Genomic DNA, 24,758 nt, shown 5'->3' on the forward strand with positions numbered 1-24,758 from the left:
GTGAAGAGAGGAGAGGGAAAGACGTGCAGGCGCTGCACTTAATAATTTTGCTACAGAAAGCTGAGATTCTGCAAACCGCATTAAAAAAGTTCTTGCTGGAGGACATTCGTGAAGAGGCATCCTTAAGATCCCAGGAATGCCGCTCCTTTATTGAGAGTCCCTTTTAGAGCCTCTTTAACAGATCTTTAGTTATCAATTGTTTGCATTACGCGTTCCATGACGGTTATTGCTTCACCTTGATTGCAGCAACGATACCATTAACTCGAGTTTCTTTAGAGACGATTCTGCTCTCTTTGTGTCTCCCATAGTTTCCCCATTTAAAAAAAAGTTTAGAAAGAAATATTTTAATTGTGTCCTTTTATGAATTTAAAAATTAATGTTGCACTGTGCGCTCATTTTGACATCCAAAATATAGACCTCCTTTAGAAAACTATTCACAGGCGGATTCCTGTCGCAATAAACAAATTTGCCAGCATTAAAAATAAAGCGCTTAAAGTTCATCTTCCTAATTTTAGATTTTTGTGTTCTGTTTATTGTTGATGTCTTACTTTCTCCTTAAGAAAAGCCTGGAATTTTTTTTGTTTTAAAAATATAGCGAATAGTAGCGAATGTCGTATGTTTATTTGGCACAGTCCTGACAAAAAAATCAAAGAAATTTGCAATCGTTGCCAAGTTTCTGTCACTAAGTGCAATTTCTATTATTTGCCACACAGATGGCGCAAGTCTAAGAAAATCAAAAAATGAAGACGAGCTATATTGCTTTAACCATAAGATATCGTCGTTCTTTCCTTGGACGTTGTTCAATTAACCTTGAAATCATTGTGTGCGTGAAAGTTATTTAAATATGCGACGGTGATCGACGGGTGTGACCAGGGCCAGTGGAATGTGTCAAGCTCAGGATGAAAGAAGCGGTTATTGTCCTCGCTCCTTTCTTCGTCTTATTTGAGTTTATATTATTCGTAAGGTAGTTCGGTTGTCAAAGAGCGCTGAATATTGAATGTCCAGTCCGAATAAAACCGCGTGCACATGCCCATGCACTTCCAATACATCAGTCGCATTATTGAGAAATACACCCCCCCCCCCCCTTCTAGACGTAACAGCTCACTTATTCGTTTTTTTGAATAATTTACGCGACAGTGCGAGAGTTTAAATATTTCCTGTGATCATAAAGGAAAACCATTGGTATTTGTATAGGATGTGAGCGCCGTAAAGATACACCAGCCTTATCTCCCGCCTCACGACAAGCGTGCTTCTCTGCACAATGACCATCATTGAGAGGAAGCTACCGAAGTACCCTGCGCACGTTTTACGCGCAGGAAATTGAAAATGAAAACTTGTTGCTGGGGAAAGGAATTGGCGCAGTATCTGTCTCACATCTCGGCAGACACCTGAACCGCGCCGTAAGGGAAGGGATAAAGGAGTGACCAGGCAGGCATCAATCAGCCTAATTTTAGTTGCACGAAGTACTTCCTCTCTGATGTCTGACGTTCGGAAGTAATTTTTTTAAATGCCTTCGATAGTAAACCTTTGCGCAGTATTGTTATTTTGCTGGATACTCAAGGCACATTTGCTCACTGTTCCCGTTTTGTGCGACTGTCAAGAAAGATCATTAGCACCCTGCATAAACTAACACTTGAATAAACATGGCAGCAAAAATAAAGATTACCTGCAGTAAGTGCTTGACACTCAGCGAGAAGACCTTGCTATGAACATGCTGGCTCTTGATGAGCGCCTGATAGTATTAAATTGAATGCACATTTGGCCAGTGCTTTCTCTGCATGTTCCCAAAACACAACGATAAAAACGTGTACCCCGTATGGTTACATTCGAAGAATAATTGCACCTCTCTTGAGTGTGTAACGTTTCTACGAGATTTTTGCTATACACTTTCATAGTGCAAGCCAAACAGTACTGCAAATGAACTGTGAACTGTCTGTACTAACTAAAATTAGAGACGAACCTGCGGCATAAATTTTTATGAGTTAATTTTTTTATACGTACCTTTGTATGCTTCTTCTACTAGCATGAAAATAGATAATAAAGCCTAGCTCGAGCGTTTCTTGACAAAAGTTATTATCTGCGGCAATGACGGGTTTCTGCCAGCTCATGTTCCAAAGTCAGGGAAGTGTGCTGGAATAAATAATCCATAAACTTCTCTGCGCAGCTACCAACAACTATACATGGTAGATATAAGCGCACATAACTTGATGTGCTTGTTAATGAACTGAGACACATCAGGGTGAAAAACATGCTGAAACCTGCGGAAATGTACAGTCTCCTTTGTCTCGCAACGAAGTGATGAAAAATGAACTGTACTAATAAATCAAACATCAAATTTTGCACGTTACTTTGTCAGATTCTATAGTATTGGGAAAATGTGGCTTAGAAACAAATTAGAAACAAACAACTGAATAGAAGTATGCGTGGCATGAAAGCAAATCTTCACAGCGTCTACGCCTACATCCCTTTGAGCGCCTGCGCTGAAGCCTGGCGTGAGTAATGGCTAAGGGTTGGAGCTATATAACACAGCCTTTAAAGAGTTACCGTAGAAGTTGTTATCATAGAGGCAATTTCAGTAACCAAAACGTATTTTGGTAAACTATCTGCCTCGTGCTTTAAAATTGCCGCATCTTTCAAGGGCGTTCTTGGAATTCAATAGCGTCTTTAGCGTCCAGAATGAGTGGGCTATGAAATACTCCTATTCTCTCTTCAAGTAGCACTTCTCTACCAGTGCTTAATGGACATGAAGGAAGCCTTAGGAAGTCGAAAGTGGCAGTTCGAGTTGTGGGACCATTCCCTGATTCTGAAAGACGAAAATAACTATGTTTTGAGAGGTCGTTACAACAGTGGGAGGAGTTACTAGGGAGATAAACTACGCTTCCACACGTGACGTCCCTGTGTTCTGACCACTCAGCGGAGTGCAGTATTACCATTGCGCGCTCCTGTCACGTCATATATGAAGCCAGCGAAACCCTGCTCCTCATTCTATGGTAACTGGCGGACATCCTCGAGTTACGCCGACTATAACTACTATTATGGTCAGCCGAAAGAACACTTTAACAGCTATCGCTGTAAAAGCCGTCGCCGGTCTCGCTCGGCAACAGACGCTCGAATCTTCTGTCTCCCGTTCGATGCAAAGACCTTTCGATGCGCGTTCTTTTCCTCAAAGACATATATTTTTTTTTACTCCTTTTACCACACTGTTGTCTCTACGCCGGCGGAAGACAATGCGATCACGTTCGCCACGGGAATCAGGCAGCGTGAAACCTTGAGAAACAAAGAGCAGCATAAAATTTTTTAAAATAAATTTTAGAACGGGAGGAAGTCGCGTCAGCGGAGCCTCGGAGCCGTAATGAAAACAGCCTATAAGGCTTAAGGCCGAAACCAGCGGCGTGCGACCAACAACAAACACCGCACCACGCAACCAACGCACGCACACAAAAGCTGATCAGGCTTGTGCCTCCACTGTTGCTGCCGCTGTGTACGCCAGGCCGGTCTTCGCTCTGATCCGGAGCGAAGCCACACCGCGCTGAGACAAGGGACGCGAGGGACGAAGACGACGACTCGAAGCAGCAACATTATCGATTTAAGCGAGAGAAAAGTCGGCAACGAGAATTTTCGAGCGCCGACCGCCGCCTTCGCGCTACCCCCCAGAGCTTGGCGAAATGGATTTCAAAATTGGGAAAACGGGTGGAATTTCACTTCGGACCGGATTAAGCCAGACATGAAAAATACAGACGCGGAAACCGTTACAACAGGGTGAAGTTTTAGGGAGAGGCGGCAAGGGAGACTGAGACCTTCCCCACCCTCCCCTGAAAACAAAAAGACTCTTCGTTGCTTTTGCGCTGGGTGTAAAGAAGAAGCCCGTCATCTCCGGAGATCTGGCCTGTAGCGCGCCTGCTTGTTTATTTATTTGGTTTCGGACTCTCTTCGAGCGCTACTATTTGATCGCGAGATACAATGCGGTGGTGCCGCTGATAGTGATAAACGGATACGAAAAAACTCCGGCGAGAAGAAATAATCACGTTGGAGGCTGCCCGAGCCTTTGAACTCAGACGGGAGCGTGCGCCTTCCCTCTTTTCGGCAGCAGAACGCCATTACGCACGGTGTCTTCTTCGTGCAGTTGGTTCTGCTTGTACCGTCTCGTGTGTTACTTGAGTTTCTTTTGTCTCGAGCAGAAGAGTCGGTATTTACAAACGCGGAGGACATTAGAGAAAAAGGGGCAGAAAGGAGGTACGGTTAGGTGGGAAAAGCTTCCTGAAATTGAAGAGAGCCGAGTCTCCTAAGTTTGATTCCGGCACTTCAATAAGAGGAGAGCCATAACTGGAAGCTGGAAATTTGGTGCTGTTCTGGGCCGGAGGTCTCGGTGGCTTAATTTAAAAGACACCTTTTCTCCCACCGGCGCTGAGGCGGTAATGGGTTTCCTGGTTCGCTAATTACTAATCTCGCGACAACGTTGAGAAGATCGAGAGAATCTGTGCCCAGTTTTGGGCTCTGCCAAAAGTTCCGGCGAGGCAAACGTCTCATCTGAGAACGGTCGCGAAGAGACGCATTCCTCGAATGCTCATCAACGCACCCACGGGTGAACACTGTTGCAATCCAAATTAGACTATTTGACTGCCTAGACGATGTGAATCCCAAGTCACTATAATGAAAGCCTGTCTCCAAACCGTTCCACTTCTTGCAATAATACAATTACCTGCTTCTAAATGCTGCTATGAAAGAACAGAGCTTAAATTACTGTCGCTCTTTACAGCTGACAGAGAGAAATAAAGGGACAGTTTCGTTAACTATTGAAGCTTCGTTAACTTCTCAAGTAGACTTGATGACTACAATAATCGCTATATAGTACTATGACTACTTATTAAAGTCATTACTGTGCAGCCCTTAGCGAGGCGCCGCATACCGTCCATCGAGGTACACAATGCCGGATACTGTGCAACTATTGTCAACAAAACGGAGGTGACTGAGAAGCTTCTCTCGGGTTCTTATGCCAAGTTGCTCCAAATTCAACGCTCTTAATGCTTCTTGTAGACATGCATTGAATAACAACAAAGATTGTACATCCTCCTGCCAGACAACCTTCATAAATGGTGCTTTCTTTATCCACCTATGAAGCATGACGCGTATGGAGGGACGTCACGTGACTTCAAGTGTTTAGTGACGGCCTAAAGTTAGTGCTCGTGTGAAAAGGCAGAAATGTGCGTTAAGAAGAAAACCTTCTTGGAACCTTCTTTCATATTGCTGGGTATTCAATTTACGAACTGCTGACATTGGATCCAGAGAACAGAAACAGCGCATTTTGCTGGAAGTTTTGCCCCGAGAAACATGGTTCCGGGAGTCACCGTCCACACCGAGCTGTGATCTGGCTAGAAACTGGGTATAGGAAAAGAAAAAAATCACGAGCGCCTGTAAACAGGCTGTTTCACTTCAAGGCCCCCCTTTCGAACCAGGCGCGCTCGCGATAACGCGATTAATCTGCGCGCGAAAGCACACAGCTGCTTCCTCAGCGATTCGCTCTCGGCGCGCCCGTGACAAGCGCGGTTCTCTTTTGTAAACACAAATAATGCCTGAGTGTGCGTGCGTGCGTGCGCGGAAGCAACTCTGCTGCACGCTACGACGCGCCGAGACACAGCATCATCGGTACTAGTAACGAATCAACGAGACACGAACTGCACATGCCTGAGACGCACACACAAAACAAGACACACGCATTAAAACCCTACATACGCACACACATGCAGAGCTTGGCCAGCACGTGCTCGAGTCCAGATGAAAACCAAGCTTGCTGGAAGAGAAAAAAAAAGGAAAGGGAGCGTGGGAACACGATACAAAATCGAGGCAGGGTGGAAACTGGGCGAAGAAAAAAGAAAAAGATGAAAACAGCGGAGGGATGGTTGGGAGCGTCAAAAGAAGAAAGCTAGAAGCGTCATGGGACCGCTGCCATCAGGATGGCCGTCCATGGCTGGTGCGCTAATAAAGACGTTCGCGAGACGCGCACACGAACGCGTGGCTGGCCGGGTCCGCGCCGTGGGGACGGCAGCTGGCCCGGCTTATTTGCATAGTTCCTTATCCCCTCCCTAAAGCTCTCCCCTTTGCTCCCCCCCCCCCCCCCCCACCTCCACCGGAACTCGTGGCTGCTGTGACCCTCGGCTTCCGTGGACATAGAGAGGGGGAGCGAGAGAGAATTAGAGGGTAGGGAGAGTCCACCCGAGAACGACCCGAAGGGCGCATTCGTCGTAATTTCTGCGCAAACAACCACCTCCCCGCCCCTTATTTGACTGCCGCGGGACCGTCAATGTGATACGGGGCGTGCAGCCAGCATAGCTGACACCGCCGTCTTCCGAGCACTGCGACGGTTGGTGCCCCGAGAGAGGAAAGCGGAAACTCGCTCGACGTGTATGCGCTGGGCCTAAGAACGAGTGGAGCGGCCGCGGTGCTGTCACCCTTGAAGCGCCGATTTTAACAGAGGAGTCATTGGGGATCATCGTTTTTCTATTAAGCTGCGCACAGTTTCTTTCCGTGGCCGAAAAATTTGCTTAAAATATGATAACCTGCGCGTAATAATGAAGCTATTATTTGTGGTGACAGATTTTTGATCGACTGCGACGTATCCAGGACGTGTCGCCAAAGTTGAGGTGGCAGCAAAGTTAGATTTGCTCGTGAGTGTCGCTCGTGCGACATGTACGGCATGTTCGACATGCGCGGTTGGAGAGCGGCGCGTCGTGTTGGATTGAGAGAAGCTTGCTGAAAAGGTTGACTGCTTGTGGGGAAAATGAAGAGGAAAAGTTATTGTTGTTACGAAAGAGCTACTCTAAAGTAAAGGCATGCGTATGTCGTGTCAGTCTGGTACATTTGTACCTCACAAAAGCAGCGGGGTGAAGACTAAGCGCAGAGTAAAAATAAGTAAAAAAAACTTGAAACACTGAAACTTCCTTAGGGTTGCGAGGTCGGCGCGAGAAAGAAGCTCAGTGACTGAATCCGTGCGCTTGTAGCCAGTATTCACAAATCGATGAGCATTCGTTTGGACTCTTTCAATAGTGAGAAGGTAGTTTTTGGCATGTAGAGTCCACGCTATATCGGCAGGTGTATTCGAGGGCCAGTCTGATAGGGCTGACAGAAGTTAGGTACCTTGTTTCGCGGGTAGAATTGTATATGGCTCGTTCAAGAAAGCGCGATTCATTTATAACCTTCTGGTCCGCATGTGGTGCGTGCGCATTACAGCTGGGTTCAGGGGAAATTAATGATCTTGGGTATTTGTACTCGCTGATTTCGCGAGCAACAGTTCCCTTAATTAGACCATGCGGGAAGTGGAAACTTGATTTCTTGTTTGTAATAGACATGTAAACTGTTTAGTCAGTGTTCGCTAACTAGGAGGCTGCTTAACCAATATCGAATAATTACCTTTCTAACTATTACTGTTAAGCTCATTAAATACTGACAGACGTGTACCCCACCGCAAGTAATATTTATATCAGTTTTTAAAATTTCTACCGCGTGGTTACTTTCGGCGCTGTGGCTTAACAAATTTCGCCTACTTCGACGAGTTACGTGCAATGTTGAGCTTGCTTTTACAGGTAATGTGCTTTTGGACGTATTCTAACAGTGATTAAAACAGAGCCGCTCAGCATCAAGTGGCCAAAAACCTGATATATTACATTACACCGCATCTGCGGTTTCACTATGGGATGGTTTGGTTTGTCTTATGGGTGTTTAACGTCCCAAGAGCGACTCAGGCTATGAGGAACGCCGTAGTGAATGGCTCCAGAAATTTCGGCCACCTGGGGTTCTTTAGCGTGAACTTACATCGCAGAGTACACGGGCCTCTAGAATTTCGCCTGCATCGAAATTCGACCGCCGTGGCCGGGATCGCACCCGCGTCCTTCTGGCCAGCAGCCGAGCGCCGTAACCACTCTGCCACCGCGGCGGCTGTACTATGAGATGGATTTGATCGTTGCCCTCAGGGTGTGAAGCTTATCCACTAAGGAAGCTGTCGGACCTCAATACTTAGTACCTCAAAACTTCAGTCCGGAACACCCAGCATGTGTGTCGCCGACGCGTATCAACCTATTTTTAAGCTGAAGAGCTGCTGTACCGGGAAAACCGAAGTCCTGCGTGTCTATTCTCAGAGTAAACTTTCAGGACAGCCTTCTGTTCTTCCGCAGTATAAACTCGACACTTCAAAGACTTGGGGCAGCGGCCCCCCCCCCCCCCCCCCCCCCCCCCTCCCCCCATGATGATGATATTTTTATCTGAGTAGGACATTCTGTGCACAGAGTACGAGCCACTATTTGGCCTCCGCGTCAGCGTGACTAAAAGGACACGATGACCACCGGGGGCGCCAAAAAACTATCCGTCACAAATGGCCCAAAAAATACTTGCAGTAACCAACATTGAAAAAAAAAAAAACGTTGCCATTCTGAGTTCTGAAAGAAACCCATGCTCACACTGAAGCATACTGTGGAAGACAGGCTGTACAGTTTTATAATTTCTAAGCGATGCTATTGTGGCTAATGCCAGAACTACTTCGGATCACCTCGATAGTTCGGGTTGTGCTGTGCTTGTGTGTTGTTTTAGGGCACATCAGCATCTAAGGCTACCACGCGCCAAAAGCAGAGTTTGGGAAAGTTATGAAGGTTGGCTTAGCACCGATTGCTTTAATGCGGAAGAAGGTTCTACGCGAAGCCCGAAAGATATATTGTTCTCGTTGACTTTGGTCAGTTTCCGTTGGTACCATTTTTGAAAGTGGTTCGACGTAACCGAATGGTGGGCCGTCAGACACTCGTTTGGACTCTACATTGCACAAAGTCCTTCGTACACATGTCGAAATTATAATTTACGTGCGCTGCTTTACTGACTAGCTGCGATGCTCTAAGTATTGAGTTCTCTAAGAGGTACAGGAGGTACGCGGGGGGGAGGGGGCAGGGGCGGTGGCTTTCTCTGTGTACTCCTGTCATCTGTACGTATCTAGATGCGAATAAATACCTGAAGTTTAATTTTCTGTAAGAGCTTTGTGGATTCTGTCTTATTAACTTCATTGTATTGAATACAACGTCCGAGTACAAGTAAGCTGCTGATTCGGTGTTAGTTACTGAGGGTTATAACTGCATGCCACGCTGCCAGCACAGCACTTTGGTCGTTCAGCATGGGGCAGGCACCTTCTCAACTTTCATCTGTCTAGCTGACTGTAATCTTATCTATACCATTTGTCCGTATCCTCATTAGGCCTCGCGGACATTATAATGAACATATGTTTTCTACGGCTTTCTTTTTTAAAAATGCATTGCTTGTGCAGTGTAAGTCCCATTGGAAGTCAGACAGTACTCACTGTACTCTGAAGTAGTCAACTTCTCGAAAATTTTGTAGGGCCGCTCTGGGCAGCCTTCCAAGTAAGTTGCTTTGCCGATATCAGGTTCTTGCTGCGAGCGGCCGCATAACTCCAAAGTTCCTAGTGCTTCTAAGTGAGTGTAGAGATAATTATTTTTAAAATTTGTATCTGCCATGCTTGAATTTAGCTAAACTTTTGCATTTAGCACTGCTGCATGTTTGCGGAGGCATAACGACACAAAGCACAGAGGCACACAGCATATAGGAAGGTCATAGAGAAAGAACTGTCGAATCCAGGCGCGTATCGAAGAGGGGGAGGGCAAGGACCGCACTCCCCCTCCCCCAACCCAGAAAAAAATTACCTTGGGCCCCTCCAGAAGAAACTCCTGGCTGCGTACAATGTTTTGCATATATATTCGTTTATGGAATCACTGAGACATGAAAAAAAAAATTTAACGCTGAGAAAACAACGGTTTGCTCAAGTCAAGAAAATGTGCCCCAGTTAGTTGTGCTTACACATTCCACACCTGCATCAGGATGGAAAGGCTTGCTCAGAATAGCAAAGGCTGCACCGTCGCTCCATAGCTGCCGAGACTCACTGAACCCCGCCTAGACGGACGTCACAGAGGCGTCCGAGGCCCAGCGCATGACGGGGCCTCTTTTGTCAACAACCGGGTCCGGCCGGACAGAACGCCGGCGTCTTCCGAGCACTAATGAGGCTGGAGGCGGCAAGAGCTGAGTGAAAGAGAGCGAGAGCAGCGGGGCTGCACCGCCGCTTTCCCGTCGCGCCCGCGCGCATTGGAGTTTACGCGTACGTCTGTTGTCCCCGTCGCTCGCGCGCGCTGTGCCGCCGGCCACGGTGCCGGCCACTGGCAGCTGCAGAGTGATCACCGCCTTTTCGAGGAGGATTTGTGCGCTGAGCAGCTTTGCCCGGCGGCGTGGAATGCCAGTCGCGCTGAAACGCAAACAGCGCCCGCACGTCTCACCCCCGTGGGCGCTGCAGCCTCCAGAGTTAGAAGGGGCACCGAGAGAGCTTCGGTCTCGGGCTCGGTTCTGTTTACGCTTGTGAGTCCGCGCGAAATTGGCACCGAGCTATGCATCGCATTTATGTGTGTTTGTAGCTTTTTTTAAAATCTGAGATATTGTGCAGGTTTCTGATCTGCCCAGCGGTTGTGGAAAAAGGCGGCATTAGAACGACAGCGTGACTTCATAACTTGCTACATGGTTCTCACCTTATCGAAATTTGTCTCTGAGGGCACGTTTTGTTTATAATGAGAGTTTTCTAATCGCATAATGCGTGTTTATTTCAGTGCGCCTGCAGCGCTTCGCAAGGATATCGATTTGTGCGGGTAATCTGGCACTCGATGAAAAAAAAAAATGAGCTCACCTTTCTCCTTCCAGAACAATACCATTTTTTCTACATTTCATGCAACATTTTTGCGAGTAAGAATGTAATATCCAAGATAATTTGCCATGTAGTCCTGGCCACAGATGTGCAGAACTTATCTTGAGAGTGCTGCAACCGCGATACGCGCAAAGCGGTTCACAAAACACGACAGCTTACTGTAAGGTCACCCAGTGTAATCATTGCCAACCAGGAATGCTGCGCCAGCCACGAAGCATACAGATAGGGTTATTTCTGCGAATCTGAACCACCTTTCCTAGACAGCTTTTCCCGCTTCATTCCCTTCCTCCTCTAATGCTTTTGTCGTCAGGCTCTTACACTGTAGGCGATATTAGGAAGTTTCTTTTCAAGTGCATTAGTTAATTGATAGCAGAGCAAAAGAATGACACGGAAAAAATGTATTCAGAATGCGGCCCTCTTAAAAGGGGAGACCCAGTAATTTAAGGTTGTCGTCATTCCATGAAGCACTAGGGATCTGCAGTACCAAAACGACTGACAAAGCATCAGGCTAATTTGCAGTTCTCAACTGCCAACTTTCACTTAACAGAAGCACCATCACTAAAGGAATAGTGGTAACCAACGAAGAACAAGATCCTTCGGGCTGTAGCATGTTGAAGCTAGGGTCATCTGTCAGAATCGTCACTTTCACTGAAAGGCGCCTCTCTTCAGAACCGAAATACCTTGCCTCTATGCAGAGGGTAAATTGATACAGAATTTTTCTACAGGACCTATAGTTTCTCTATAGTTTCAGCAATGGCGACGATAGCACATTATTGGACATTCATAGGACGGAACGTGTAAATAAGTTTAATTCGATATACGTATGATTTGTTCTAGTACTACTGAGAAGTTTTTTTTTTATCTAAGAGTTCTGAAAGAAAGCCAACCGTTCTGCAACTAATTTCCGCTTGTGTCCAATACCCATCAGCGAAAGAATTCGGCCCTGTCAGTGCTCTTAATAAAGCATACTTGGAACATGCACACTAACGAGGGAACGATCTGTTGATAGGGCCCCCGCCAGTACCACAGACAGGACAACCATACTGTATCAGAAAGTTCGAACAGATGGACCGAAATAAGGCTACTTGCTTTATGACACGGGTGAATGAGTGCGCAGCAGCTGTGCAGGTTTCTAAAAAACTCCAACTCTAGGGTAGAGCAGTGATGAGGTAACCAACTTTTCCGTAACATTACTAGACGTGTACATTTGCGCAGCTGTCCACGCGCGCTATCATGTCCCGTCTACAAAATTGACGACCCTACCAACAAAAAGATTCGTGTTCTTGGAAGGTTCGTAGAGCAGAAAACCGAACGGGTGGTTAACGTGGAACTCGATGGGCGAGCTGGGGAAAGTCGCCCGCCTCAGTGAACACAATGACGCCGTGGTACTCTCCTTGTTGGCCGGTCCTGTTCACCTTGAGCTTCACCTTGTGCATAAATTCGGCCAGAGGCATGCGGGCTTCCTTGAAGAGGACGCCGAGGTCAGCTTTTTCTGTGTCCAAAAGATCAAAGATCAGTGAGTCCGGCTCGCTTCAGCACTTCGCTCAGGCAGACGGAGCTCTCGAGCTCGATGTTGGGCATGCTGAGCTCGACGAGAGCCTCGCGGCAGCTTCTGACTGCCTGCTTAAACGCCTCCGCGTCCAGGCGGTACTCGACGGCGTGCACTCCACGCCGGTCGGTGGGCAGTAGCAGGAGCATGTGCCAGTTTCGAGCCATGCTCGGAACGACCAGGCACTGTCGCCGCGAGAGCCTTGGACGTGCAGTAGCGGTAGTACGAGATGGAACGCACCTTGTGCGTCTTGCACGGGTTGGTGCCGTTATTGTAGAAGTTGGCCAGGATGGTCCTGTGGGGGTCGAAGCGCGAGCCCCACGCGTGCTCGGCGTACGCGGCGCTCGCGATCAGCTGACACGACGACGTGCCGGCTCCGTTGACTCTGGGCAGGTTGTCGCTGATCACGCTAAGCAAATAGCCCCGGGACGTTATCTCGAACCAGCGGTTAGTCTCGTTACTGGTGTGCTCAGGCTTCTGATCTGCCAGCGGGGTCCGGATGGCAACGGAAAAGTTCTCGCGAACCGTTTTGCTGAAGTCTTCGTTGACGGAGTCGCTGGAGGCCACGAACAGAACGCTAATGCGCTGCAGTCGCTGGTGCTCTCCGCCGGCCCGCAGCATGCGTATGAGGTTCTTGAAGAAGCCTTCGATTCGGTCGGTGGACATTGGGAGCTCGCTGAAGCGTAGCACTTCTTCGAGCTGCTGCTTGGTGGAGCCACCGCAGCCGAAGCTGAGGCCCACCAGCAGCCAGTACACGTGGCTGGGCGAGAAAGAAAGGTTCTACTGGCGAGGAAGGTACGGCAGCAGCCGATGGGCGAAGCTGTTGATGGCATAGCTTATGTGCTGCAGTGCGAGCGGCTCCTGGAGCGGTCCGGCGACGCCCAGGTCCAGTTCTAGGCGCCCGACGGACGGTGAGCGGCACCGTTCTTCGTCACCTTCCTCCAGCGTCAGGCTGACGGCCGATTCAGTATCCGTGGGTGGCATCTCAGGGTTGCCGCTCGTCATCGGGGTTTGCGCCATTGCCCTAACGCGTAGAGGCGGCCGCAGGAGGAGAGTTCCGATGGTGGGCCTCTTCTTCTGCTTATTTTTCTTGTGCCACGCGGAGAGCAAGTGTTGTTGTTGTTGTTACCCTCATACAATGGCACATGCCCGCATAGGCGGATTGGCCAAGAATTAGGGGGCACAGAGATTTTTTCATGTATATATTTCCTGGCTATTGTACTTTTTTCTTCGTTTTCAGAGTTGACCCAGAAGCAACCGTTGTCTTTAGTTGGCGCCTTTCATGAAGCTTCGAAAACAAGATCTTCTTTTTTACCTCATTTTCCTCATACCTAAGCAGCTTGCGTCCGCGAATAATTGCTGATAATGTGCAAGCGCAATTAACAGAAATACACTACTGACATGTGGCAGTGCTATAGCAGCGCTGCTGTGCCGTCTATGGATCAGTGTTGCTTTTGTAAACAAATACTCCTTCCGCACTGGCGTGACCAATAGACATGCTGATGAAAAATATGGATGTGAGTGCCCTTTTCTTAGTGCCGAAAGACATACGCTGGGCTGCGCTCTGGACCGCCTCGATCCTCACCATTTTACGGATGGCAATATCCTCCGACTACGGCGCCAGCAATCGGTGGCCCTCAAGGCCAACATAGCCCTGTCTTGTTACCTGAAAGCGACATGTTTGTATGAGAGATTGTGATCGTTCTGCTCACCTCTTCCTTCTTCACCTTGTACAACACCTCTCCCCTCTCCCGCAGTGCATGACGGTCAATCGGAACTCTTATGGCTAAACTCTCTGCCTTTCCTGTTCCCCTTGCTCTCTGCCTCTATAAAGAGAGCGTACGAAGCAGCATATTCACACTACGGGAGGAATGGGATAATCAGTAATTTAGGGTTGGTGAGAAAAATGGCAAGAGGTATTTGTAAATAGACGCTCATTGTATAGTGACATTACACCTTTGATGCCCAAAAGTTTACTCACACAATATCATGAAGCAGGAAAAAAACTTAGCTTCATTCAGTAATGAAAGAATTGGAGGGGACACTTAAGGTCCTCTATGAGGGTATGACGCGATAGCGTTATGGGTTAATTCCAATATTTGCAGAAATTATCATTCTATACTTTGCATTCATAAATCCCTGGGAGCCTGCATACCACTCCTGGTGCAGTGGTGCAGTAGTTAAGGAATAAGTCATTGCCCTGCGATGGCAGGAACTCCCACCGTTGGGCCTTGTGCGATCCATGTTGCTGTTCCGTTGGGCCTTGTGCGATGTAAATCATTGCCTTAACTTGTAAATCATTAATTTAACTGCCACCCGCCACGCTGGGCAATTTGCGATGACGCAGCAAGGTCAAGTGACCTAGGTGGCCCACTTGCCTCCTAAGTTGCTTCTCTGGGGATTTTTTGTGATTGTTTCACTCACGGTCAATGACGACGCCGACGATGACGACGACACCGGATTTTCTGCTACATGAGATTATTAACGCTATTGCGTTAATAATGAATTTTTGCTCCTGGGAAAAATAGCGCTATCGAGGCACTACTGGGCACAGCGGCAGATGGGGGAGGGAGGCAACTTTTCTATGCGGTGTCGATGACAAACTTGTAACAGCGATGTCAAATTCGTGTCTGCCTGCTTTTGATTGCTTCTCGTTCTTGGGATCTGCAGAAGAGCCCCACAGCACTGAAAAAAAAAAAACCACTTGGCGACCTGCTGTCCTCGCCCTTGGGCGCACAGTTGCTGCGATGGCTCGTAACGAATTCAAGTGAGAAAGAGCCAACAAAAGAGTTCTCATGCCTTTGGTCATATTCTAGATAGCTCTATTTAATCACTCAATGACTAAGAAGCGATAGTGGCAGCTCTTGTTGAATGGTTTATCTAAGCCATAGCCAGGTTCAGCCGGTACTTTATTTTTGTCTAGAGAGAAGCCGCAGGCAGGTGGAAGAAACAAAAAGTAGTGCGCATCGACTTTGCAGTTCACACACAAATGAACAGGATATAAAACTGTGTTAAGTGTCTTGTAGATTGCTAGTCTGCAACGACAGTGGAGCTGCAATGCAAGGACACAGTAACACTTTACTGGGGTGAAAATGCCGCGCAAGCCGAAAGCAAGCACATAAGTGTAGTTTATCATCACACTCAAGCCTGTAACCAAAGATCAAGGCTTAGAAAAACCACCGCGCTCCGCTGCTAAGCCGCTCTCGCTAAGACAATCGTCCAGCTACAGCGTTGGAAGTCGAGATTACAGGCAGGCTAATCTTTCACGAAACCTATTTGCCAAGGAGAGTGCCCCAATATACGCTTCTTTTCTTTCCGCTTCCTGTCCTTCTGTGGTGAGGGCTTTCGAGGTTCTGACCTTCTTTCCCTGAGCCTTCCGGCCACTCCCGCGCGCTGGCTTTGTTTGGGGAGGCCGGGAAGAACCGAAGAATTCTTTTTAAACAGCGGTATTGTCTAGCGCTAGCGTATGTGCTGGTGTTCTGCGGTTGCCTCCAGAAAGCGACGCGTTTTAGACCCCCTAATCCTCAGTGATCCCATAATGCACCGGTTCTTCTGTCCCCCCTGCCTTTGCGTGCTCTTCCTAATCGCGTCATCCATTGCCATCTCCTTATTTCTTTGTCCGGACCACTTTTATGCCACCGCTCGAGCGAACCGTAATCCCGTGGCAAATACGCCTCGCGGATGCTGCCTGGTAGAGCGAAAAAGAACTCGCGACTTATACGCCACCGCAGCACACACGAGCCACCACATGCATGCTGTTTACACTCACCGTGGGTGTTATGTATATTAACCGTGAGCCCTCCTTCGGTTAGATCTTTGCGTAGAAGGCAGGCGAAGCTGAAAATACAGAGGCTTTGTGCAGCACCCTTGGCGACCGGTGAGAGCTGTGCTTCGCTGGAAGGCTTGTTCCGTGTTTCCTGAGCATGGCTGCTTCAGTTCCGAGCCCAAAGCGAATATGAGGTGTCCACCGATGCACGGATTATAAAACTACATTTTTACATTCCCCCGCTTAAGAACGTTGAACAAAAAAAGCTCTTTTGAGGATTGCTGCAGTTGGCATTTTTCCTTAGGCTGATTATCTAGTCAAATGCTTGCAAAGTGGAAATCGTTGGTAATTTGCGGCTTTGGTAAAAGCAGTTTCTCGGCGCGTCTCTGCCTGGTTATAGTTTAACGAAAATTGTCACCAAGAACTAAGAACTTTGAGTGGTTCTTATGACAGCAAAGAAAGAACAGCATGAAGTTCTCGCTCAAACCGTAAAGGAAGAACTCGCATGAGTGAGCCACGTATTCTGCACACCTTGAAAATTACCGCTGGATAAATAGTAAATATCACCGTGCACACGGAATTTGACTAAAATTCTCGCACCACAGTCTTGGTAAATGCTTGAACTGAACAGTTTTAGCCCTAAAAACGAACATGCGAGTTACAATTTTCAACACCGGTTTGAGAATCACTGCACAACATTTTTTTTGTACGCTGAAGATACTGATAACACTATGCCAACTACTTCGCACACCTCTTGCTCGGCTTCAACGCGAGACATATTTCATCGTGCACGTAGAAGCTCGATAAAAATAGGATACGCAGTGCGATCAGGACAGTGTGGCTTGGTATTGTTCCATGAAATTAACATGAAACTGAATCTCTCGCACCAATGCAAGGAAATCGTTGTACTATACTTGCCAGCTTTTGCGTTTAAGGATCACTTCTTGACGTGCCGTCACATAAATGTGTGCATAAGTTAGCTGAAAGGATAGCTGCGTCAACTTCGAATAGAGCTTTGTTTGAGGTTGAGAGTTTCATGTCGGTGTTGCATATATGCTGTAAGATTGTTCACTTGACCAAAATACGGTTGTATATGAAACCTGTGAGGCAGAAATATTGCTTGCATGGTCAGCGAGAGAAAGGGAACGCCTGCTGGTTTGTCTAGTTTCAGGTGTGAAGCTTGTTGGGCGAGTTGGCTGTTAGTAAAAGCCAAACAGCGCGAAAGCAGGACAGGACAGGGACGAGCACGCAAGAACACGAGCGCTGTTTCAGGTAACATCAACCAGGGCAATAGGTTAGACATTGTCTCCATTATTTCAAAAGGTCTGAAACAGTGACGGGGCACTGCAGCCTGAGGATATGCGAATACGACACGCCAACGGCAACTGCTGAAGCATGGGAAGGGCTCACGAAAAGCGCTCTTGGGAATCAATGACATGATTCTGAGTTCGAGCGCTGTCACTGCGCCACTGACATTTTTTTAAATATTTTTCTGTATCTAAGCTCCTTCAGCATCAATTTGATCAGTCCTTTATTCCTCTTCAATTTTTTCCTGTGCATTGAGGCGCTTTGTTCCCAAATCCGGCGTTGTGGCGTTTCAGAATGGCGGCAGCTTAAGAGACTAGCAGGTTAATATCTCAACAATTCAGTGTTTTCAAAGGCACTTTAAACACGTAAATGCATTGTACAAAGCCATGAGAGCGTGTGTTCTGCACGTATGTCTTTAAAAAATACCCCAGCTTTGCAGTTATCTGTGCCGCATAGTGTCAATAGAAAAGAACATGCGTGAATTCGGCAGTGTTTTTTAAAACACGGCCGGCCTTAACAAAGGAGATTCTCTATGCATTAACTCTGCGGCAAGGAAACGCAGATAGCATTACCCGTTGACGGCAAAAATAAAAACAAAGCGAGCGTGTACTTATGTCTGAGCAAACATTAACAAAAGAGGTACTCTGTAAATGCCTACATGTTGACGCAAAAAAATAATTAAAGAAAGAACGTGGGCATATGTCTGAACAAACAATACGCGCGTCATGCTAGGTCAATACTAAGGTACAAATCGCATGGTCACAATGAGCACAACACTGGCCCTACCTTTGTTTCATAAGGAGGGGGAAAATTCTACAACCAAACAGCTGAGCTCCCCGGCTGTATAGGCGAGGGGGAGCCCACTCCGAGTCACTGCACAAATCGACGATACCTGCGGAAGCTACATTCCCTTCTTACACCTGTGAAGGAAGGAGATGCGGTTGCTTTGCGCCGCACGCTCCCGCGAGTCAGTTTGCATCAACTATGCGCGCTGCTAACAAGCAGATACGCAGTACAATCGTGGCGTTCGTGGAGAGAAAGTATGGGGAAGCAGTTGGTTTATCTAACCAGCGGGTGGCCCACGCGAGACTATATACTCAGTGCATACCTTTTAATGGCAGAGATATTTCTTAAATCCGCTACTTTCTTTCTTCGACGTCCAAGAAGGGTTGAAGACTCACCCTGCATATACGTCGGCAAGGGCTGCTTCGAAAGAAGTCTAAGTCTGTCTCATTCGGTAGTTTACTTGCAAATACAGTTACTGTCTGCCTGATAAATGCGCTCGTTTGGGCGAAATTTCAGGGGCTGTAGGCAAAAGCGCATGTCTTGGCAATGGCGTCACTTGTCCAAGATAGGTTTCCCGAATCACAGTTCTGTTTCGGAAAGCACAGTCACTCCTGTAAAAAATGGAATACTAGTTCCACACTGAGCTGAGCGCACTCAACGACAGCGCCGACTTTTCGGCGCTGATCTTGAATGACTAGTAATGCTAGTGTTTTCTTCGGAGAGGCATGCTATTTCCCGCAATTTTTTTCTTATGTATCTTATTCTTTTTGTTGTTCTTTCCTTGCAGTCAAGTTCTGGGTTGCTTCGCGCTGCAGTTGAAGCAAAGCAAACTGTAAGCCTAAATGTGTGCCAAAACCAAGCTGAAAAACTAGCCCTGCGCGAGAGTTTTCAGCGCAACTTTGTTGTTAGCTCCTGGCCAAGCGTTGTAACGCCTGTGTTCACTCAATCGTCTGGTCTCTCTCAATGCCTCTACTCGTGTTATTTTGTTGTTCCTGCGTTCTTTCGACGAGTCCTACAAAACTGACTGGCGCAAGCGGCATGAGTTGGTCGCTTCATAAAATGACACACATACACAGAGGAAACGCTGTAAAGTCTACAAAGGTGGGCTTAAGTACTCTGACTGCCGGTGCGGCCGAAACAACACGTGTTGGCGCGTCAATTAGCGCGAACTTAAAGGTTTTCAGCGTTCCTCGTTGCGAATAATCGATAGTTGTCCCGCGTTCTTTGGCCGCTGGAGAAGAAGAGTCTCAGTACGCGGAGCTGCGGGAAGAGGTTAGAGGCCTCGCACGAGGGCAGGGGTGAACGGGGAAAGGTTGGTCAGCCACTGCAGCTCTCCCTCTCGCAACCTTTCCTCCTTTCCTGCGAGCACCGGCGGCGCCGGCAGCTTCGTCGGCGGGCAACACAGCCAGCTTGGTGCTTAAATATGCGTTCCCTCCTTAAATATTTACCGCGCCGCTTCTCGGGACTCGCAGCGTTTTTCTGTGTGTCCATATAATCCGATTTGTTCCGGGGGGCTGAATTTACTAATTAAGCAGATTTCTTGTTCGCTTCCCCCTCGCCTTTCTCTTTCTCTCTACAGCAACCCCTGAGCTCGAGCACCCCATGTCTTTCGTGTCTTTTCTTTCACTTGCTCCCGAGACCGGATAACTCTCTCTCTCTTTTTCATTCGTTGCTTTCGCTGCTTCAGTTTCCCCCTCTCCCTCGTCTTCAGTTTCTGGACTTGCCGTCGACGGGCGTCTCTGAGCGGCGGCCCACTCCTTCGACTGTTACGCCACCCCTTGCATGTGCAACTCTCGCTCATGTCTCAATTAATGAAGCGTCGAGAGCGGGCGCTCCTGTTATCTTTTCCTTCGCTGTATCTTCTTTTTTTTTTGTTTCGCTGGCCCGTACGCGCCACGCTGGAGGGGATCGGTAGCTGGCCCCGACAAAGCTACATTGTCTTGCGCGGCTCTTTCATCCGCTCACCGTGCGTTATTCCGCTTCGCGCGGCGGCGCTGCTGCCAGTTATCTCCTCGAAGGCCTTTTTCACCCTATCCCTCCGCTGTGCATGTGTATTGTCACTGCCGAACCACCTTGGCTGGTCCTCAGGGAGACGGGAGAAAGCCCGGTTAAACGATGACACCTCGTTTATATCCGACGAGAAACTAAAGAGGAAATGGGCACCGATGCCGATGCCTCTTCCTGTCGACAATGCAGAGTGTCCATTATTGTCGTCGCGAAAAAATATCAGAAGGACACAATGATGCGCGTCACTTTGCCCGGCTGCCTTGCGGGCGCCAGTTTGCGATGCCCGTCGGTCAAGAAAAACAGGAAGTCGTGCCTTTCGCTAAATAATCACAGGGTAATAAGGTGAGATTAGCGAACGGAAAAGTGCATTCTTTGTTTTTTTTTTAAACGGGGAAGCGCTTTCGGCTATGGGTATTTAGATCTAGTAGAAAAAGTGCACGTGTTTGCTCTTAGCAGACCAAAATTGCAGCTTTGAAATCTGTTAGTAACCAAACAGCATTTTCTTAGTTAACGCCACACTAAATCCTTACATGAGAGTCTCTGTTTTAGTGGTCAGAGCGTGTCGATGGTGTACTTGTAAGTGTGCGACGGCAAACGCCCTAAGAAGGAATTCTTATGGAGTCTTTGAATCGAACGCTCGAATTACAGTGAGTAACGTGCTGTTTATAACGCAGACTGTGCACTGCAGCAAAGAGGAACACGTTCTGATGCTAAATGAAATAAGTTAACGCGATCTGAAAACGAAGAGAACTCCGACGTGCTGTTACATCACAATTTTCGCTATTTCTGATTTATTTTGTTCTAAATTAAGCAGCACGACTTCGTATGCTCTAGTCTAATCACGCAAGGTATACTTCGATGTTTTTCAGCGTTGGCTGTAGGTGTCGAAAACATCCTTCGGCTTCGGAAGCGAGGGTTTTGATGCACATTCACAAATTTTGTGGCATTAAACACTCCCGCTCTCTCCTTCAATTATGTTGAGTTCCAACACCGAGTTAAACTAGAGGTGCTATGACACATAGATGCCGTTTTAAAGGATGGCGGCGTTGGCTAGGTGGTTATGGGGCTCGGCTGCTGACCCAAAATACGCGAGTTCGATCCCGGCCGGAGTGGTCGCATTTAAATGGCGGAGATATGCTAGGGACCCGTGTACTGTGCGATTTCAGTGCACGTTAGAACCCCAGGTGGTCGAAATTTCTGGAGCCCTTAACTACGGCGTCCCTCAAAGCCTGAGTGGGGGACGTTAAACCCCCATAAACTATAAAGGATGGCACTTCCCTGCAGGCGCCAATTTAGGTAGATGTAGGTTTTGCAGAAGGAAAGAATTGTTTAGCAGATTAATTATCCCGTGTTCGATTTTCGAATCCATTGTACACAAGTGCCATGAGTGACAGGCAAGTGGCTTGGCTAGTTCGAACTAGCTATCGCGACTAGTCACCGGACTGGCACTGGCTATAATCGTGAGCCAATAAAATCTAAATACAATAGCCGTGGTCACATTGTGGAGCCGCCAGTGCGTGCAGCGCAGCCGAAATATTTAATGTGAAGGGAGCTCGGCTAGGCACGGGATGAGGCAACCGCTGACGTTGAGTATGTTCACTTCCAACCGAGAGCAGAGGCGTATTTCGTCGTACGTGCGAACAACTTCGCCTTCTACGCGCGTTCTTCGGCGGTGGCTCGCGAACCTAGCCGTGGAGCTAGGAAATCGGTAATCGTTTTTTTTAACGAAACGTGGCGAACTATAGCGAGCTAGAAATTGCACTTGTCTCTCCGATCCCAACACTGTTATATTTGGACGTTGCATTCTTCAATTTGAACGCAGAACTAGATCACCTAACGCACAGCTTTACGAAACCGGCACAATCCATGTGGAGAGGAAAGATACGCTGTGAAAACCCCCTGAATAAACTGTGCAATGAACTCTACGCTTATTTGTTATTCCTGTCGCCGCTTACCTAGTTGCCACTAGTATGGGGCATAACACTCTTATTTATACCTGAATGCAGCAGTGGCCAATTCAATTGTTTCAGGAAAACAACTAATATCTACGAAGGATGCGGACATATCCCAGGCCCACATTGTGGCCTTTGCTACAGAAGCTGAACTCGTATGCTACTCCAACTTTCATTAGAATACTCAAGAAGTGTGGTCAACTGTAGTCGGATACAACTCAAGAAGGAAGCAGCAAATGCCCCTCAAAGGAGCCTCTCTAGCCAATGGCGTCGACAGATTCTCCCCTTTCGTCAGTAATTCCCCTCTTTCCCTTGACCGATCTCTTTGTACAGTCTTTAATGATTTTAGCTGCAGCTGCATAAAAGAGCCATTGCGGCACTATTAAAGTCCGAATGACTTTGACATGCTAGCAGATGGTTTCTTCTGGATGCAGAGAAGCTTCCTGTTTGATTAGTGTGTTGAATGATCCGCTACACGGAGCGTTCTAGGAACATTTAATACGCAGCAGCTGAACGCAGTGGCCTTAGAATTTTTGACCAAGACTGTACCTGTTAGCTTGAAATCGCAGGGGGTGGCAGATGATTGGGGATTGACTATGACTTAATCGGATTAAGTACGGCATCATGAAAATTGGTCGACGCTATTGGCTAGCGGTCCTTCTTTGAGGGACATCTGCCGCTTAGTTCTTGAGTTGTATCCGACTATCGTAATTACTTAGGGGTGCGCTAACTTCTAAACTTTCAACATAAGAACACACCACGAGACATAGCCACAGACTGCACTTGTCTGTGACTGTGCCTCGTGGTGTATACTTATGTTGTCTGTTCCGATGTTAGCGCACCGCTATACGTAATTATGAACGGGTAACTAGCCCCCTTTAAAGCACTGCTGACAGTCAACTAGTAATTCGCCGCGTGCATCGTACCGCCGTCAAATGCTATCCATTTAAACAACTGTGGGACGTTTTACTGCACAAGTGGTAGCAGTATCACAATGCAAAAATGCCAGCGTTGTCTGTAGCTTCCGAGAGCGAAGCGACCATCCTCCTGAAACATCGAAGATTAGCGCTCTTCCCACTGTATTTTTCTTTCTAGGGGGCTGCCCACCCACACACCGCCACCCTGGTTTCATCTCCTTACCCCGCGCCTTACCTACACATACATCCACTCAACTTCACCCTCCTAAAGCGCCCCCTCTCCGCCCCCCCCCCCCCCCCCCCCCCAACCTATCTACAGCCACCCAGAGAGCAGCATAACAAAAAAATCTGAGGCGACATTAAACTTACCCGTAAGAGTGCAATGCGAGAGCGTTATATATCCATCTCACACATGTACGCTATCATAAATTAAAATATTACGTTGAGTGTGAGGATTCCTCGCGATATATGAATTTATGGTGCGAGTGGGTGCAGTGGTCCAGTGGTTAAGTGATGCGCCACTGCCTAGGCAGGTGGCTGCCACCGGTGGGGCTTGTGAGACCCAGGTTGCTGTTCCATAGCTCCCGCTAAGCTCACTGGCTTGCTGGCGTAATGCTGCTGGCTGGATGATGCTGGCGTGCTGATGCTGGTTAGCTGATACTGGCTGTCTGGCTGGCAGATTTGGCTGGCTTCCTGGCTAGTATAGAAGTTGCCTAGATAGTCCAAACGGGTGCATCCTGGAGCAAAACCAGCACATGAGATGGCAACGCATGCACCTGAAAAGCTCTAGCACAAGTAGCAAGCATTTCCTTGTCTTATATGGGCAGGGGACGCAATTGGTTTAGCGTATTACATCGTGTGGCGGGCCGCTAAGCAATCCGGAACTACGTCCAATGCACGGGAAAGCGCCCAGTAGGAGGAGTTTTCGGTGGGGCTTTAATGGGATGCGTTTGGAAATGTAAGAAGCTTACTTTAGTTTGATGCGCCTTGTTTTGTTACCTCGTTCCTTAGACGATTATATTTTTGTAACACAAAAAATATGATATAACCTTGCAGCAAACAGTCGAAGAAGTTCAGCATTAAAAGTCTGCTAAGGAAAAACTCTGCACCTGTTTTTATGCGTTGCATATTGCAATCACTCAGTTCAGCCCTTGGGCGCGGCCGGGCAGCCACCAAACCACGTGACGTGACGTCACGGCAGCCGGAGGAAAAGCTGGGCCCCTACTCGCGCGGTCGCGCGCGGCCGCAGCCCCCACCTGACTCCCGCTCCTCCCGCTAGGGGCGCTGCGCCGGCGCGTGACGTCACGGAGGAAAAGCTGGGTCCCAACTGGCGCGATCGCGCGCGGCCGCAGCCACCACCTGACTCCCGCTCCTCCCGCTAGGGGCGCTGCGCTATGATTGACGTCACGGCATATGTATAAAAGAGCTGCGCTCCTTCGCCGGGACAGTCTTATACCCCTGTCACACGGGCATTTCGATGGCCCTCGAACCGATAGTCTATCCACTCAAAGGCGATCGAGCGCTGCTACATGGGCAGTTTCAATGGCGATCGAGTCTATAGCCTATCGAGTCAACGGAGCAGCACGGAACTCCATCGAGATATGCAACGCATTCTTGGCTTAACCAAGCTAAGCCTGGCCATTTTTTATGCTTCGGCCCCAAATACTCGATCCTGAAAGATGTGCCTCAAACAGAAAATTCCGTGTGTGAGCACCAGGCCAACATCATGCTAATCAGGCAC

At 48.0% G+C, this 24,758-nt stretch overlaps 1 protein-coding gene across 1 annotated transcript; it reads right to left on the reverse strand.

Moving 5' to 3' along the window:
* Nucleotides 1-12,238: 12,238 nt before the first annotated feature.
* LOC144124230 (intracellular coagulation inhibitor 3-like) lies at nucleotides 12,239-13,286 on the reverse strand. Its single transcript, XM_077656874.1, has 3 exons — nucleotides 13,204-13,286; nucleotides 12,522-13,041; nucleotides 12,239-12,466 (listed from the first exon to the last, which is right to left on the reverse strand). Exons 1-3 carry the CDS (start codon nucleotides 13,284-13,286, stop codon nucleotides 12,239-12,241), a joined length of 831 nt encoding a protein of 276 aa, XP_077513000.1.
* Nucleotides 13,287-24,758: the final 11,472 nt, after the last annotated feature.

Source organism: Amblyomma americanum, chromosome 3, assembly GCF_052857255.1.
Source record: "Amblyomma americanum isolate KBUSLIRL-KWMA chromosome 3, ASM5285725v1, whole genome shotgun sequence".
NCBI lineage: Eukaryota > Metazoa > Arthropoda > Arachnida > Ixodida > Ixodidae > Amblyomma > Amblyomma americanum.